The 16,115-nt window shown below is 46.6% G+C and overlaps 6 protein-coding genes across 6 annotated transcripts; 4 read left to right on the top strand and 2 right to left on the bottom strand.

Annotated features, from left to right (window-relative positions):
* Nucleotides 1-595: 595 nt before the first annotated feature.
* N7466_000212 (putative 60S ribosome biogenesis protein Rrp14) lies at nucleotides 596-2,322 on the bottom strand (the record flags this gene model as incomplete). The annotated part of the gene is made up of 3 exons (XM_057159610.1): nucleotides 596-2,056; nucleotides 2,174-2,257; nucleotides 2,308-2,322. The coding sequence occupies 3 exons, from the start codon at nucleotides 2,320-2,322 to the stop codon at nucleotides 596-598; spliced, it is 1,560 nt and encodes a 519-aa protein (XP_057025858.1).
* Nucleotides 2,323-3,745: 1,423 nt separating this feature from the next.
* N7466_000211 (putative LaeA-like methyltransferase) lies at nucleotides 3,746-4,796 on the top strand (the record flags this gene model as incomplete). The annotated part of the gene is made up of 4 exons (XM_057159609.1): nucleotides 3,746-3,807; nucleotides 3,883-3,993; nucleotides 4,064-4,317; nucleotides 4,378-4,796. The coding sequence occupies 4 exons, from the start codon at nucleotides 3,746-3,748 to the stop codon at nucleotides 4,794-4,796; spliced, it is 846 nt and encodes a 281-aa protein (XP_057025857.1).
* Nucleotides 4,797-5,118: 322 nt separating this feature from the next.
* N7466_000210 (uncharacterized protein) lies at nucleotides 5,119-7,211 on the top strand (the record flags this gene model as incomplete). The annotated part of the gene is made up of 10 exons (XM_057159608.1): nucleotides 5,119-5,397; nucleotides 5,445-5,546; nucleotides 5,608-5,652; nucleotides 5,727-5,743; nucleotides 5,799-5,901; nucleotides 5,966-6,349; nucleotides 6,411-6,537; nucleotides 6,586-6,705; nucleotides 6,758-6,949; nucleotides 7,027-7,211. The coding sequence occupies 10 exons, from the start codon at nucleotides 5,119-5,121 to the stop codon at nucleotides 7,209-7,211; spliced, it is 1,554 nt and encodes a 517-aa protein (XP_057025856.1).
* A 128-nt stretch (nucleotides 7,212-7,339) lies between these two features.
* Nucleotides 7,340-8,187, bottom strand: N7466_000209 (uncharacterized protein; the record flags this gene model as incomplete). Its single annotated transcript, XM_057159607.1, has 3 exons — nucleotides 7,340-7,612; nucleotides 7,701-7,908; nucleotides 7,964-8,187. The coding sequence occupies 3 exons, from the start codon at nucleotides 8,185-8,187 to the stop codon at nucleotides 7,340-7,342; spliced, it is 705 nt and encodes a 234-aa protein (XP_057025855.1).
* A 333-nt stretch (nucleotides 8,188-8,520) lies between these two features.
* N7466_000208 (fungal specific transcription factor domain-containing protein) lies at nucleotides 8,521-10,220 on the top strand (the record flags this gene model as incomplete). Its single annotated transcript, XM_057159606.1, has 2 exons — nucleotides 8,521-9,625; nucleotides 9,697-10,220. The coding sequence occupies 2 exons, from the start codon at nucleotides 8,521-8,523 to the stop codon at nucleotides 10,218-10,220; spliced, it is 1,629 nt and encodes a 542-aa protein (XP_057025854.1).
* Nucleotides 10,221-12,920: 2,700 nt separating this feature from the next.
* Nucleotides 12,921-14,834, top strand: N7466_000207 (uncharacterized protein; the record flags this gene model as incomplete). Its single annotated transcript, XM_057159605.1, has 2 exons — nucleotides 12,921-13,472; nucleotides 13,530-14,834. 2 exons carry the CDS (start codon nucleotides 12,921-12,923, stop codon nucleotides 14,832-14,834), a joined length of 1,857 nt encoding a protein of 618 aa, XP_057025853.1.
* Nucleotides 14,835-16,115: the final 1,281 nt, after the last annotated feature.

The following is a 16,115-nucleotide window of genomic DNA, read 5'->3' as shown; positions in this document are numbered from 1 at the left end:
CCCCCGTCACACACACAACACACACAACCTTGTACATATTTACCCACCTTGTGTTTTCTCTGTACTAGTCGATTCCCTACCGAAGTTTCTTTTCATTTCGAGTGGAACATGACTTCTTTGTCTTTCTTATTTTCCTTTGTTTTGGAATCTAGCAGCTCTTTTACTTTTTTTACGGCTTCAATCAATTAAATAAATGATCAAACCAAAGACTTTTTCGTCTATACTTGCTATTTTTTGATACTTAGTACAAAATTGGCGCTTTTATAATGCTCATGGCATCAATCAGCTTGGTTAAAGGAACATCCCAGAACGACCGCTTTGGAACAGAATGATATTTGTATTCACAAAACGAGACAAAATCGCTACCCATGCACAGAGACGTGGAAATCATGCCGCCGAAACAGCGCGAACACCGAACACCGCAAAACCCCGGATGGATATTTCCCAGTTCGATGTTTGAAAAAACACTTTTCTTTTTTTTGGTGGGGAACCCAGATCTTGCAACCATAGGCAAGAATAAGAAGGGAAGGAGAGGGGGAAGGAAAATAAATAGAAGAAAGACACTAGACTAAGTTGTCAACAATGAAGAAACCGATTATTTCTTCTTGTTGGCACCGCCAGTCTTGGACTTGAAGCTGCCCTCAAATCCGGGTCTGGACTTCTTGGCACCACCGCTGGACTTCTTCTTGCCCTTGCCCTTGGTGCCCTTCTCATCTCTGCGCTTTTTCAAGTTCTCTTCACGCTTGGTAGCGCGCTGGTCCTTCATCTTAGCGACGGTGTCGATGCGGTCGTTCCACTCACGAGCGGACTTCTTCTTAGCAGACTCTTTGCGCTTGAGGGCCTTCTTGAGAAGAGATGTGTCGTCGCGAACTCGTTCGCCGTGGGCGCGCTTCTTAGCGTTGAGCCAGCGGTCCTTCTCTTCAACGTCGGAACGCTTTTCGGGGTTCATACCAGCCAGACGGGCCTTCTTAGCCTCCACAGCCTGGAGCTGGGCAGCGGCGTCTCGGGGGCCGGCGGTCTTGTGTGCATCGCGGACGTTTGTCAAAGAAGCGTCGGTGTGCTGACCATCTGCGAAGACAACACGGCCGAAAGAAAAGTTGTTGCTGGCTGAGCCGACTGACTCGGCAGGAGAACGAGGAGAAGCCAGAAGAGATCCAGATCCGCCAGGAGAGAAACGACGGGCCATATCCTCGTCGTCCTTGCGCTGCTCTTCTTCCTTGGCCTTGGCACGCAGTTCCTTCTTGTGTACTTTGCGTTGTTCGGCCTTTTGTCGTCGAGCCTCGATGAGCTCTTGACGGTTGCGAGCGGGCTTGCCGTTCAGGCCATCTGCATGGCGCTTAGCCCGGAGTTCATCCAGGCGCTTTTGTAGACGCTGCTTGAGGTCTTCTGGTGTGGCCTTGAGGGCCTTGGGCTCGGTGGATTTGGTATCATTAGAGGCGGGGGGAACAATAGAGGAGATAGAGGAGCTACCCGACTGGGTGTTTGAGGCTTCGGGAGAATTGCGGGAGGAGGCTGAGGATGGTTCTTCGGGACCGGCATCAAAATCGATGGAAAATCCTTCCTCGGCAACACCCTCCTCAAGGTCATCACCATCCTCGTTGTCTGATTCTTCGGCCTCATCATCGTCACCGTTGGATTTGGGAGCATCCTTCTTCGAGGTCTCAGTGGAAGTGCCATTTGGCTTGTCGTCCTTGGACTTTTCTTTGCGGGCTGCATCCTTGGCCTTCTTTTTCTCTTTTTGGGCGGCCTTCTTCTCGGACTTCTTCTGTTCACGTTCCTTTTTGCGGGCCTCGGCTTCCTCAGATTTGGCATTCGGCTTCTCCACCTGCTTTTGCTTCTTGGCCTTGTCGCCGCGGCTCAGGCCCTCGCGGGGGATCTCAGAGCCCAATTCGCCATCCGAGGAATCACTCTCCACGATACCGTCTTCCTTGCGCTTGCGCTTGCGGGCGTTCTCGTCCATGATGTCCTTGGCGGTCTTTGCGGCTTCAGGGTCCAGCTTTGCACGCTTGGCCTCACGAGCCTGCTCTTTGGTCTGTTTCTTCCGTTGCCACTGGTCCTGCAGGCGGAAAAAAAGGTTATCAGAAAAAAGAATCGAAAAGGCCGGTATAAATTAGGAAAGGAAAGGGCCAGAAGGAAATAAAATCCGGATTCATGAAACTGAGGGCGCACGTACACTGGTGTCTTCACCGTAGTAATACTTGGCGGGGATCAAGGACAGCAAACCATCGAATGCCTGCGCATGGCTGCGCAACCGATCCTGGAGCAAGTTAATATTCTGGTCTGAGAGTCATTTTCAACCTCACATACCTCGATATCATCCATGCTACCTGGTGGAATCTGTGCTTGTAGAAGGCGTGGGTCGTAGAAAAAATTGATTGAGGAAATCTCCGCTCGGCTTCACCGCCCGCGCAGGAAAAAAAATCACTGGAGACTTGGTCTGTGCGCAGTATACAATTCACCATGTTGAACTTCTACCTATTTGGGAGATCTATTCACTTTGATACAACTCAAGGCAATCTTTCGAATTGAATTGTGCCAATTCCGATAACTTGAGAAAATTAACAAAATTTCCACCAAAAACACCATCCACTTCTATCACAGTCACCGAAAACGCTTCATCTGATTAGGTAAGCCAAATTGCGGGAGTCTGGCCGTGGTCGTGGTGGAGCCTTGGAGGTTTGCCAGCAACATTGAAGACGGAGATTTTGTTCCGAAAAGATGAGACAACGTGCAAACTACGGGAATGGAGAAAATATAAGCCTGGAAATCTGCGTTCAAATGTTGGGACTCCGACCTGCATGTGAGGTGTTCTTTTGAAAAAACTCGTGGGAAAGTAAGAGGTACGCCAGAATAAGCCTAGTCTAGAATCTAGATGTCGGCTACCAACCCTCCAAGAGAAAGGAAAACGGAATGAGGGGAGAGATATACTGTGTACCCGTGGCTGAGAGGAGCCACTTCATACAAAAAAAAGAGCAGGTTTTCAATACCTAGATCTCACGGTGATCATTCGACACCGTAAAAGTGGCTATGACTTTCGGATGAAAAAGCGGGAATAATAAGCTAACATTTGAAGTCACCGATTGGTTCCACCGACGATCTAAGTTGTACAGGTTGTACAACATGTGGCTTTTGTCCGTTGCAGGTGGAATATGTGGATATAAGAAGATCCACTGACGTTTGAACACGCGCCCCCTATCCTCTTCGTATTTATGAAGAGTTTCAATGTGAAAATCGACATAGAGCCCCATCGGCTAAAGTTTTATGATTTGAATCCAAGACACAATTTTGGATGGCTTGAACTTCATGGTCAGGCTGATATCGATATAGAATTTATGCTCAAACGATACTCGTGAGGTGGCTGGCTGACACGACGCCTCAATGGACAAAAGCGCCTAAGCAGAGCTAATGTGGACTTGTGGGGTTACTCCATCCAGTGGCAAACAAATGCACATGTGTATTCAGGTGCATCGAGGCGACAGCCAAGCAGCTGAGGAAGTCTGTTTCCTTCCAAGGCTTGCTTTTTAATGTATGGCGGTTCAGAAACCGATCATTCTTGGTTCGGCCATGCCGTGGACAAGAGGAATAAATGGGACTCAAACCCCGAAGTCGAACTATAAGTAGCCTCAAGTGCTTGCTTTTCCGGGTTAATTCAGTAGCCCTTCGATTATTTTGAAAGAATTCATTTCATACATCTCGAACTGCCTGTTTTGCACTTTTTATCCGTTGTCTGCCCCCTCTTGTCAATATGCCTGGCATACATACCCACGAGAAATACGTCTTCGGAAGAGATTCGAAAGAATCAAACCGGTAAGGGAGAGACAGAGACCAATCACGAGCAGGCCAGTTAAGATGAGAACATAGCTGAACATTTGAAACAATTAGACTCAATGCTCAGCACAACTTGCTCACGAAAGTGACTAAGAACACCCTGATTCATCCATCGATTCCCAAAGAAGGCCTACTTGCCGTTGCAGATATCGCCACTGGGACTGGGTGAGTAACTCTCTTGGAACGTAACTCACCTCTGATCGTAATGCTAATAGATGGACTGGGTTTCATTCAGTATCTGGCTAAAGGACGTCTCCAAAGTATTGGAACCTGAGTCCCAGGGCTCAGTCTACTACCATGGATTTGATATCTCATCGCAGCAGTTCCCCAAGAAGCGGGAGAACATCGAGTTCTCCGTTCACGATATAACGAAACCATTCCCCGAGGAGCATCTGGGCCGATATGATCTAGTCCATGTGCGACTCCTGGTTGCGGCCATTGACGAATGTGATTACAGATCGGCAATCGCCAACATCAACGCAATTTTGAGTAAGTGTCGGCCGATAGAATCTCAACTAGTGTATTTCACTTCTAATTCATTTATTTCAGAGCCCGGCGGCTTCCTTCAATGGGAGGAGATTGACGAAGAAACATACATATCCGAGAATAACCCTGTGATTCAAGAGATTCGAAGATGTTTCAGTGCCGCAATGACTGCCGAGGAGAAGTGTTTCCAGGCATCATCCAAGGTCTTCCAGGAATGCATTGCAGCTGGATTTTTGGATGTTGAGAGACTGGAGTTCAGCTCTGACTGGGATAGCAGTATCCGTCACGAAACGGATGAACGACTAGTTGCCATTATTGAAACTTTGTATGCCGGTTTTCTGCTGCGATCTGGGCAAGTCGCCGACGACGAGGCGGCAATCAGCCGGGCTGCGGCCTTGGTTAAGCAGCATCGGGAGCTTTGCGCAACTGGAAATTCTCCTCCCATAAAGCTGATGAGAGTTGTTGCCCAGAAGGCGAACTAATCATTAGAATCAGTGGAGTCATTCGTACTTGAAAGTACCCCCTAAATACCAAATTCTATGTTCTTGAGAATTAAAAAGTGACTTTGCCTTGTAGAAAGCGTCATCTCGTTCACCCCTGCAGATAATAAAGGTCTCAAGAGTCTTGAATCTTGATTATTCAAGGAAACAAGTTGTTTTCTCTGAAGAACGCCGATTCCCCACCAACGCACAGACCCATTTCCCCACCTCCCGTCCTTTTTACCTGACAAAGCATTCTGCAAAAGAGACGAATGTCATACATGATACAGCACTGAGCTTGAAAAGCCTACGTCAGCCTGCAAAGATGTTGGACCGAACTTTAGAAAGCTCGCATGGAAAAGATGTGGATCTCCTCACCATCGATGCTAAATCCTTGCAAGTCCTTCTGAGTCAGGGAGAAGTCACAACTTTGAGTCTCGTCAGACAATGCATCGCTCAAATAAAAAAGCACGATGAAAAGCTTCACGCCATGATTCAGATTACTCCAAATGACCTCCTTGAAGCAGCTGCGAAATCCCTGGATCATGAGCGAGCCTCTGGGAAAACACGTGGGCCATTGCATGGAATTCCAATTATTATCAAGGTATGTTGTGGCCAATGAGCAATTGAAAGGTTGTTGACATTTCTCAGGATAACGTCGCTACCCATCCGAGCCTTGGTCTCCCAACCACTGGCGGAAGCCTTGCACTCCTTAGCTCGAAGCCCAAGAAGAATGCCGAGATTATTGACCAAGTAATTATGACACTAATAAAAGAAGGTTGCGGAATGGATGAGTGTGCTCACAACAGTCTAGATTCTAGATGCTGGTCTTGTAATTTTGGGAAAGGCCAATCTTGCTGTAAGTAGTCATTCTCAACTCCATGACTGTCATGTTTGTGTCACCACTCATCATATAATTGCTGGGATATCCAGGAATTTGCCAATGCTAGGTATGCAAAGTCTCAATCCTAAATGGATTGATGTACAAGACTAAACCAACAACAGGGGATCCAAAATGCCAAATGGATGGTCTGCAGTGGGTGGCCAGACACAGTCAGCTTATATTATTGATGGAATTGACCCAGATGACTCATCAGAAGGCCATTCAGTAAGTACCAGCTTCTCCATTCCCAGGAGTCAAAGTTTTCAGTTGTTGACAATGTGTTCCATAGAACCCCTCAGGATCATCTACAGGCTCCGCCGTGAGTGTATCAGCTGGCTACGCACCATTAGCGATAGGAACCGAGACAGATGGCTCGCTTGTCAGCCCATCAGGTCGTGCCGCTCTGTACACAATCAAACCAACCATTGGGTTGGTTTCTCAAGATGGGATAATACCGATCTCTAGCAACTTTGATGCAGCCGGACCTATGGCAAAGTCTTCGTACGATCTGGCCGCTCTCTTGGATGTCCTTATCCGCGCACCAGCGTCGGAGTCTTTCATATCTGATTTGACTGGCTCATGGGCTGACATCTCTGTTGCGGTCCTTGACCCTGATGTGTGGAAACATCCAGAGACTGAAGTCAAAGCTGTCGATGAAGCGGAAGCTCAGATTGTACGTGCTCGAATTGGGACCTTTAGAGTTGAAATCCCTTCAGTGTGTCTAATCATAACAGACTCGAGAAATCCGCCAAGCATACGATATAATCAAGCCTAAAGCAAAGAAACTTGTCGAAAATATTGACTTGGTCTCACCGGAAACCTTCAAAGTTGACGGAGAAGGGAGCGAATGGACAATTATCCGTATGTGCTCAATGCAGCCGAATAAGCCAATGCTAACCGTTGTTTCAGAGGCGGATCTGAAACCACAACTCAATGCGTATTTTGAAGGCCTAGCAGAAAGTAAGGTCCGATCTCTTGCAGAGGTGATTGACTTCAACGAAAAACATGCAGATTTGGAACTTCCTTCACGTATGTACCCAGCCACTCATTTTTGAAGTTTCATCTACTGACATTTCCTTAGACCATCCTAGACAAGACACCTTTGTCAATGCAGAAAATCAGAATCTCTCCACAGAGGATTATGACCGACATTTGTCATATTTAAGGCACATGGGTGGAGAAAAAGGCGTGGATCTAGCGTTGAAACAGTATGATGTTGATGTTATACTGGGCCCTATCGATAGTGGCCTCGCGTCATTGGCAACAGCTGCTGGTAAGAAGCCTTTTGAACACTGGATTTATGATGCGAAACGTAGCCCGAAGATGCTAACTACCATTTCTACTTTTCAGGATATCCCATCTGTGCAATGCCTTTATCATACCTTGATTACAATGACCGTCCATTTGGTGTTGCAGCTATTGCAGGAAGAAATCAAGAGCACCTTTTGGTTCAGGTAATGAGTGCCTGGGAGGCTACGTTTCCTGCACGAAAGCCTCCTCCCCAGCTTGTGCAATCATCCTCAATTCAACATTGATGAATGGAGATAATATTGATTTGACATGCTCCAAGATAAAAGAAGTCATTCGAAATGGCGAGACTCTCATAGCACTGGCCTTCAATGTTCTAACAATAATAGAGTCATTCTATTCTTCGCCTTAATCCTCAGTCCTTAGCTTGGCCAATGCGAACCAAGTCATTATTCAACAATGTTTCCTTGTCAAACCCATATATAGCCTGATTCAAGACTGCAGCTGAAAGCTGACTTCGGGTGACGTTCGGAATTACCCTTGTAAATAGATTAACCACGCTAAACAGAGAAGCTAGCACAGCTCTGGGCCATGTCTTTGAGTTTGTCACTACTCCAGGCTGAGCAATACAGACCTGAACCCCTTCATATTGCGTCGGAAACTGCAGCACCATGTTCTCTGTTTCGCACTAGAAGAGAGAAATATCCATGTATCAGCAGTGCACAAAAACCTGGCCAAAACCTGGCCAAAACACCAGCCTAAACCTTGGAACTCACACGCATGACTTGATAATCCCCCATCAACATCGGTCTTTTTGACGAGTCTCGCGGTGTGCCCTCAGCACTGAAATACAGAAACCGAAATGGCCGTGCAGGCCCCGCTTCGTAAATAGTCTTAAAGCCAGCTAGTGTGCAGTCCTGACAGACGCGCTTGACCTCCTTAAAGTCAAAACTGCCGCTGCGGAAAGGTGTGATTGCAACAGTCCTAGGAATTTAGTCAGTTGCTGATTATGTGAGCTTATGAATGGGGCCTGTCATACCATATGCATGCGTTAGCTCCGGCTAGCTCGGCCTTGACTTCGTCTGAATACTCAGCATAGTCTCGTATGACTACACATTTCAGCTTAGATGGGCTATTGTTGCCTTCAATATGAACAGGCTTGCGAGCCAACGCGATGACTTCAGTAACATCCTTGTTCTGTAGGGCTTGTCTGATAACTTCGCTCCCGACCAAACCAGTGGCACCAGCTACGATGAGTTTCATGGCCGTACTGGTCGTTGGTGATGTAAGTTGGAAGAATTGCAACGAAATTTGTATGAGTCTTGGCCTGAAGTCACGATAATGCAGCTGTAAAAAAGAAAAAGGGTTCTTTGCGTAGGAAAGTCAACTTCAATGATCCCCAGTCTTTAAAAGCATTAAGCCTACTCGGCGTTCGGCCGGCCGAACCCCGCTCGCCCTTCGGAATGCCGTAACACCGCACTCCAACTTACCTTTTTACTCTCAGCGACACCTTGAAGCAAGGCGGAACGTATAGAATGCCACGAGATCAATATTCTGACATTCAGCTATACGGGAAGGCACGTACTAACACCGCACATGCAATGTTATTTCCTAACCGTCTATACCCACCCGCAGGCCTGCTTCAATTGTTCCAAATCAAAATGCAAATGTGTCTCGAGCCCCGGCCTCTCCGGATGCGAGAGATGTCACCGTATGAAGAGACAATGCATTCCTGGGAAAGCAGCCAGATCGCGTAAAGCCGAAAACAACAACCCCATCAAGCGCATCGCCCAGTTGGAAGACAAAATCGACAGCATCGTTTCTCACCTTGAGAATAGCCGGAGAGTGAGACACGTTTCGGATTCTCCATGTCCACCGAGTACATGCAACGGACCACCAATACCACTCACTTCGGCCACTGGAGTCCAAGTCCCATCAGTACTGACTGAGCCAGCTATTGAGCGTTCACCCGAGGAATGTCTCGTCGAGTTCCGTGAGAGAATGCTAAAGTACTTCCCTTTCATGCATCTTCCTCATAACGCGCGATGGATGGCCACCCATCGACCATTTTTGCTCACTTGCATCATGGCAGCAACTTCCCAGTCAACAAAAGTCAAACTTGAACTGGGAGAAACCATTAAGCAGACCCTCATACAGCGTGTATATTTCGACAATAATGCAGACGCGGTGAATCTTGACCTACTTCTTGGCCTTTTGACATTTATTGCCTGGGGCCATGACAGTTTGCTTCATGGCACAGCTGCTCGAGTGTCACGATTTGCGCATTTAGCAATGACATTGACATTCAGTCTCCGTCTTAACAAGCCGCCACCAGCTGACTCGAATATGCTCCCTATGGACAAACCTCGCTCCATCGCAGAGAACCCACAGCGTACTCCGGAAGAGAGACGAGCCGTTCTGGGGTGTTTCTATATGAGTTCTATTGTGTCATCATACTTTGGTCAGATTGACACCATGCAGTGGACGCCTTATATGGATGAATGCATGGATGTCTTGAGTGAAAAAAACGAGTCTGTATACGACCACATGTTCATTCAGCAAATAAAGTTACAGCGCGTCGCGGTGGATATAGAAGAAGTGAAAGGGACGGAAAAAGTGCCGCCGGCCTTTTATCTAGCTGGGCTTCGACACAGAATGAACAATATCAAAATGCAAATCCCGCCACAATTGCTTCAGGATGGTGAGTTTGAAGGTCCCAGATCTTCATTATTTGGTAGCAGGGAATATTAAAGTCATACCTTTCTTTGGTAGGAATCATGCTTTCGTCAGTTTACTACACCGAACTGAGCATATCTGGACTTATGCTCTGCACTAAGGGTTTTCCAGACTCCCAGGGACTCGAAAACCTATATGATTGTCTGAACACGATCAAGTCGGCACTTTCGAATTTCTTCCGAGTTCCAGTATCTGATTATCATGGGATACCATTTCCGTTCTTCATTCAGTTTACAAGAACTATCGTCGTGTTAATCAAGCTCTCGACCACCAAGGACGCATTTTGGGATTCTGCCTTGGTGAGCGGTACAGTGGATGTGCTACAAGTCATGGATCGCTTGTTGAGTAACATTGACGCAGCCAGGACTGCAATAGGTGATCAGGGTAAGGATGGATTTCTGGATAAAGCTTTCAAGGTATTCACATCAGTCAAAGCGTGGTGCTCTGCAAAGCTTCAAGGAATGGATGGTTCAGAAAATGTGGCAGAAATTGCCTGTGATCTCCAATTTGAGGATCTATTTTTAGATGACGATTGGTTGAAAGATTACCTGGTCCTATGAAGACCTAATTGACAACACAGTTTCTTTTCAGTATTCAGAAAACTCAATGAGATGTTGTTTGATGCCTACACAGCTGTTTGGTGTATCTGTAGGTAACACGATAAGAAGGTCGTTGACGCAAACAAGCACAAAAATGATGTTCTCTATGAACTGAAGTCCCCCCTCTTAAGATCGGTGGACCTGCTGTGTCCGGGCACCTGGGCGAGCTGCATCAATTGGTAAGCCGCTAATAGGCGTGCACTTTTCTTCGGGTTGGCCGTTGGCTGCAATTTGTCCTCTGACGCTGTCAACGACTCATAACCCTTCCACTTAGACATATCGGTGACGGAAACTTTCACGCCATGATCTTGTAGAGCAGTCGTTTTCTTAGCACTTTCAATGCTCAAGTGCTAGTATTCTTTCCATATCGTACTCCACGTGCTCCAGAACACGAATCAATAGGAAGCTCGGGTATATATCTATATACATCAATATCTCTCTCTCTCCGATTTTACCCCTTCACGGCGCATTGATCTGTCGTGTTCGTACGTCGCAGCTTCTCGGGCGCAAAGGTATCATGAATTCGCCAACCGCCTGGAAGGTGTATTTGATCTTGAACACCCATCGTGTTGGCAGCGTATAAGCATGTAGTCATCGTCTTCGATGAAGAATGAATGTCATTCGATCGGGCGTTAAAAGAGATCAAGACAATCTCAAGTTGAATAAAGTTGATGGTGCCTCATTCACACCCTAATCCACGGCATCATGGGTAACACTCCGAATTCTCAATATCCTCCAGGGTTGAGTCCATTCTAGGGTTTTGCATGCTTCTTGTCATTGAACTGGAGGGATTGGAGATACTAGTATCTCTAGCATTCCACCAGTTAGGAAACCACCTGGGCGCGTAATGGCGCATGAACTGGCGGAGATAGGGAAGAGAGCCACATATGATGATAAAGTTGGCCTCGATATTTCTGTAAGGATGTGCACTTCAGTCAGATAATTCTAATAAAGACAGGGAGAAAAAGACAGTGATGGAATGATTTCGAACTTACACAAATGTAGAGGCAAGAGCAAGTTTATACGAGAAATCCTCTGACGTCACTAATGGCCATAAAGTTGCCAGTCGCAAGATACTCGTGATGGCCGTTCTTGAAGATTTTTTTGTTAGCGATAAGTTGTAAGCAGTAAGTAAGCAGTATTCCCAGTGTAATGTCTTAGGTATTGGCGAAAAGGAAACAAAGGGATTTCTCACAGGCAACCGATTCCAAATACGAAAATCGCGCCGAGCTTCTCAGCAAAACGCATTTGTAGCTTCCATAAAACTTGTATGGGAATCACAATCAGTACCATATCGCTGGCAGTATTTGTGGCAGCTGTGGCGAGATATAGCCCCGGTAGATTGACGCAAGACCCTCGTGAGATCGTGGCACTCCAGCTCTTCGCGAGAGGGTCGCATGCAAAAATAAGTGCCAGAGTCAATGCTATGCTGTATCCAATAATCACAAAGCCGACAAGATAGAGTGTGTACACCCAGGCTCGGACTGAGTTGAGGAGCCTATAGTAAAGCATAAGTAATGCGAGTTTTGCGAATGCGAGACAAGGAATGTAGATTATCGCGGCAGCTAGGACGGTCTGTGGTGATTAGAATCAAGGCTTGTGTATTAGCTACTATGGAAGCACTTAAGCCCTCGAAAGGCGAAGGGGAAGAGAGTTCTCGGGATTCTCCCACATAAATACTACTTTACCTTTTTTAAGTTCCCTATGTCTGATATAGACAGCTCTGTAATGTGTAGTCCGAGCCCAGCATGATTAAATCCATCTAAAATAATCTCAATAAGCAAGATTCAATTAGAAACATAGCTACACTTACATAGGAGTGTTGCTTGAATGCCGATGGTGAATAACTTTGCTGATCGAGACCGGTCAATCATTTAAGCCACTATAGTATTCAATGTTGGAAGTGAGTTATTCACCCAGGCAGCAATAATGAACACTGGGTGAAACATTATGTCAATCATCTGTTAAGACCTTCAAGGAAGCAGCACTTGGAAATTTCCTACCATCATCCCACCAAAAGCTCTTCATTACAAAGGTCTTTGTATAAATCCGCATTATGAGACAGCTGGTGCTCAATGCCAATCCGACTGCAACTATCACTAGATTTGCCGTTCGTAAATGTGGCGTTGAATCCATGGAATCGAGCTTGGTTAGAAGGAACCCAGAGATTGTACATGTGTCCGTCAGATAAAGGACAGTCTGTAAACATTAAACAGCTTGACCAAGCGTTGAGCTTGAAGGTGAGGCTAAAAATGTTGAAGTGCTCGAAGTCGCGTCGTGATATATGAATCATCAGCGCCGCACCCGGGACTGCTACCATGGCTCGACTCGACATTTGATGGAACTTTATGGGTTCTCACTACTAAGCTACATGATATTCATCAAAAAGATACTAGTATCATATTTAGTAAGTATTCCATCGGTATTGCCAACTATATTGGTATTTAGTAGGTACTATACTATACAACCTTATCAATTCATGTCTTGGCGCGCGGCTTTATCTCCGGACTTGGCGATAAGCTCCGCTCGGATCTCTCGGGATTACTGTCGGAGATCACAATCTCCGAAGAAACGCTGTCACACTCAGCCTTTTCCCTTCAAAGGCACACCTCAAATGAATTCAGAGTTATAATAACTGCGCCTGAGAGCTCCGAGAGAAAAATGCTATCCCCGAATCCACGGTCACAAAGTGCCGGCTCACCGCCAGCCCCGAGCAATGGAGCCAAGCGCAAGCGGAAAGTGTACTCATGTCACCCATGTCGACGACGAAAACTGCGCTGTGATCGAAGCTATCCCACTTGTAGTCGATGTCAAACAGCAGGACAGAGTAATTCTTGTTCTTATGATGGGCCGCCGCCCTCTAAATCTGTTGCGTCCATTGCAGCTCCGGTCGCGCCTATAGTCCCCCCACCACTCAGGACCCCAGTGCCTGTGGCTAGGGCTAACTATGACGATCACCGACAGGCGGCATTAGGTGAAAACCCTCTATCCGACTTGGAAGTGGGTCAAAATGTTGGCACTTGGCAGCTTCTTAGTGAAAGGGCAGCTTCCACGGCTGATGTACAGATTCAACGGCCTGCTGTCAAGGCCGATAACGAGGAGCCCGCTTTTCCAGGTCGGACACATGATTCTATACGAAATGTTATCTTCCGTGGTGAGAATTTTAGGACTCAGTACTATGGTGGAAGTAATCCAGCTAGTTTGATCGGACATGTAAGATTCTTCCTGACGCTGATCTACCAAGTGGGTTTTATTTGACATTTGCTTTAGTTCCCCGAACTTCGGTCCTTTATGAAAGAAGCTATCAAAAATCAGAAATCGCTCTATAGAGTTCAGCATGATTTGAAAAGCCGGCATAAGAAATGGAAAGTGGAGAAGGTTAATACGCTATCCACACCTCAATTGGACTTCACCTACCTCCTCCCCGACCAAAGAACGATTAATGAACTTGTGCATCGCTATTTTGACAACTACGAGTCCATCTACAGGATTATTCATGGTCCAAGTTTCTGGGAAGAATATGCCAAATTCTCGACTGACCATCTATCAACATCCTCTGCCTTTGTTGTTCTCGTTCTATTAATAATGGCCACTGCGAGCTGCATCTCGCCCAACGAACAAACCCGATACATCGGAGATAGCTCACTAGGCCGAGAGCGCGCAGTTATGTGGATCGAGGCCTCGGAATCTTGGCTCAGATCTCACAGCCAGAAGAACGTGTACCTGGCAGTCTGGCAAATACGCTGTCTCCTGCTCCTGGCAAAACTAGCGAATACAGTCAAGAAAAAAAGACATTGGACAGAAGCTGGAAACCTGGTCAGAGAAGCAATGGCGGCTGGAATGCATCGTGATCCGGGCCTCTTGGGAGATAAGATTTCTGCATTTGATCGAGAGATGAGACGAAGATTATGGGCTACAATGACCGAGCTGGAACTTCAGGCTTCAATCGATCGTGGAATGACCTCTACATCGGCAGGAGCATTTGCTGATACGAAGGGAGTTTTGAACCTCGAAGATAAGGATCTTCTTGATGAGCCTGACGCATTGGATACACAGCGACCCGCAACAGAATATACTGCGAGCTCGTTCCTTTACTTTTCCAATATGAGTTTCTCTCTACGCGTGTCCTTGAACTCGGTGGTGAATGACATGAATTCTCCACTGCGGTATGAGGAGGTCATGCATTACGAAGATCTCATTACAAAGGAACTACAGAAGCTTCCTCCATGGAGCTGTGTCCGATCACATGAAAACGAGAACGGACTCTCTCTAGCGGCAAGAACACTCCTTGATGTCCAGCTTCGACAATTCTTGATCATGCTACATGCCCCGTTCGCTCGGCAAGCTGAGGCATCGTCTCGGCATTCATTCTCCAGAATGGTATGCTTTGATGCCGCATCAAGTATCATCGACCAATATACACGACTCATCGAATCCCATAGCCTGGTTTTATTACTGCAGCGACATGACTACTTCAGAGCAGCATTAGTCATGTGTCAGAACTCGTATATCTCCATGAATCTTCAGAGTGAGTTGATCCCAGGGCATTGCATTCTTCTTGAGGTTTATATTTGACTAATTTCTCATACATAGATGATCTCCTCCTCAGCTCCAATACGTCAATATTTATAGCTTACATCGAAAAAGCACTATCGATGCTCGAAGACCGTATTGTGCAAATTGGCACAGGATACACTCACCATTGGTATATTTCAGCCGGACGTGCTCTTCTTCGATTGACCCTTTCAATGGATCAATCACATCATGAAAGCGGACAAGCTGTGGATCAAGTTGCGAGGCAATATTTCCGAGTGATGTCTTCGCAGGTCGATATGGAACTTGCCAAAGAGAAAATAATCAATTTGCCCGAAAACAGAGTAAGTGGTTCGATTTCAACACTGGAGACTTCACTAACCATCGGTAGACAAGCACTACTCATGAAAAATCAAAGGGTCCAAATGATATGTTAGATAACTTGGGCTCGCCTTTTGCAGATTCCAATGCTCTCAATGTAAGTTTGCACTGGCTTCTTTGCCTATACATGCTCTCGCTGACCGTGAAAGGCGCTTTTTCAACAAGCCGATATGAATGACTTCTTCGGAGATCCGGAAGTATGGGTCTTTGATAGTTTATACCCAATGGAGGATATGTAGGTGGAGGACTGGCGCAACTTGGTAATACAACAATATGATAAACATGATTCGACTGCTCATAATAGTATTGGCTCCAGCTCTCGCTCCGTGCAAAGCTTTAATCCTGATTTTTTGTCAAATCGAACATTCAGCGTGATGCCCATCACGTTGACACAAGAAAGAGCGAAATGAGATTCCGTTCTGACTCGCAAAAACTTCAAATGTTGAATATCAATCCATACGGATCAATAGCTACTAGTACATATACATAGCCTAGGATTCCCCGCCCACATGAACTACTAGTAAGCCTCCTTGTGCATCAAAGCTTCACCCTCGTCTCCCCACCCTCCCTCTCCGAAAACCGATAAACCACATCCCCAAAAGACCCAGTAGGAAAAACATAAAACCACCTCAACTCTCCTTCCCCCGTATTCACAATCCCATGCTCAGCATCGCCGGGAATAAACACCGAGCTCCCCTTGCTCACCCGACTCTTCACCCCGTCGATAATCACCTCCCCCTCCCCCTCCAGAACATGGTATATTTCTGCCTGAGCATGCCGATGCGGGCACAAGTGTCCGGTTTGCGGGGCACAGACTGCTATGCCGGCGCTGAGATCAGAGGTGTTGGTCTGCGGAGTGGAGAATAGGGTGTGCCATGTTACTACTCCGTGGCCTAGGTTTGGAAAAGATTCTGATGGTGTGATTGAGGTGTATGTTGGCGA

The sequence above is a fragment of the Penicillium verhagenii genome, assembly GCF_028828195.1.
Source record: "Penicillium verhagenii strain IBT 33310 chromosome Unknown utg000002l_segment0_segment0, whole genome shotgun sequence".
In the NCBI taxonomy this organism is placed as follows: domain Eukaryota; kingdom Fungi; phylum Ascomycota; class Eurotiomycetes; order Eurotiales; family Aspergillaceae; genus Penicillium; species Penicillium verhagenii.
Note: the sequence above shows the minus strand (reverse complement) of the source record. Positions and strands in the feature narration are given on the sequence as shown.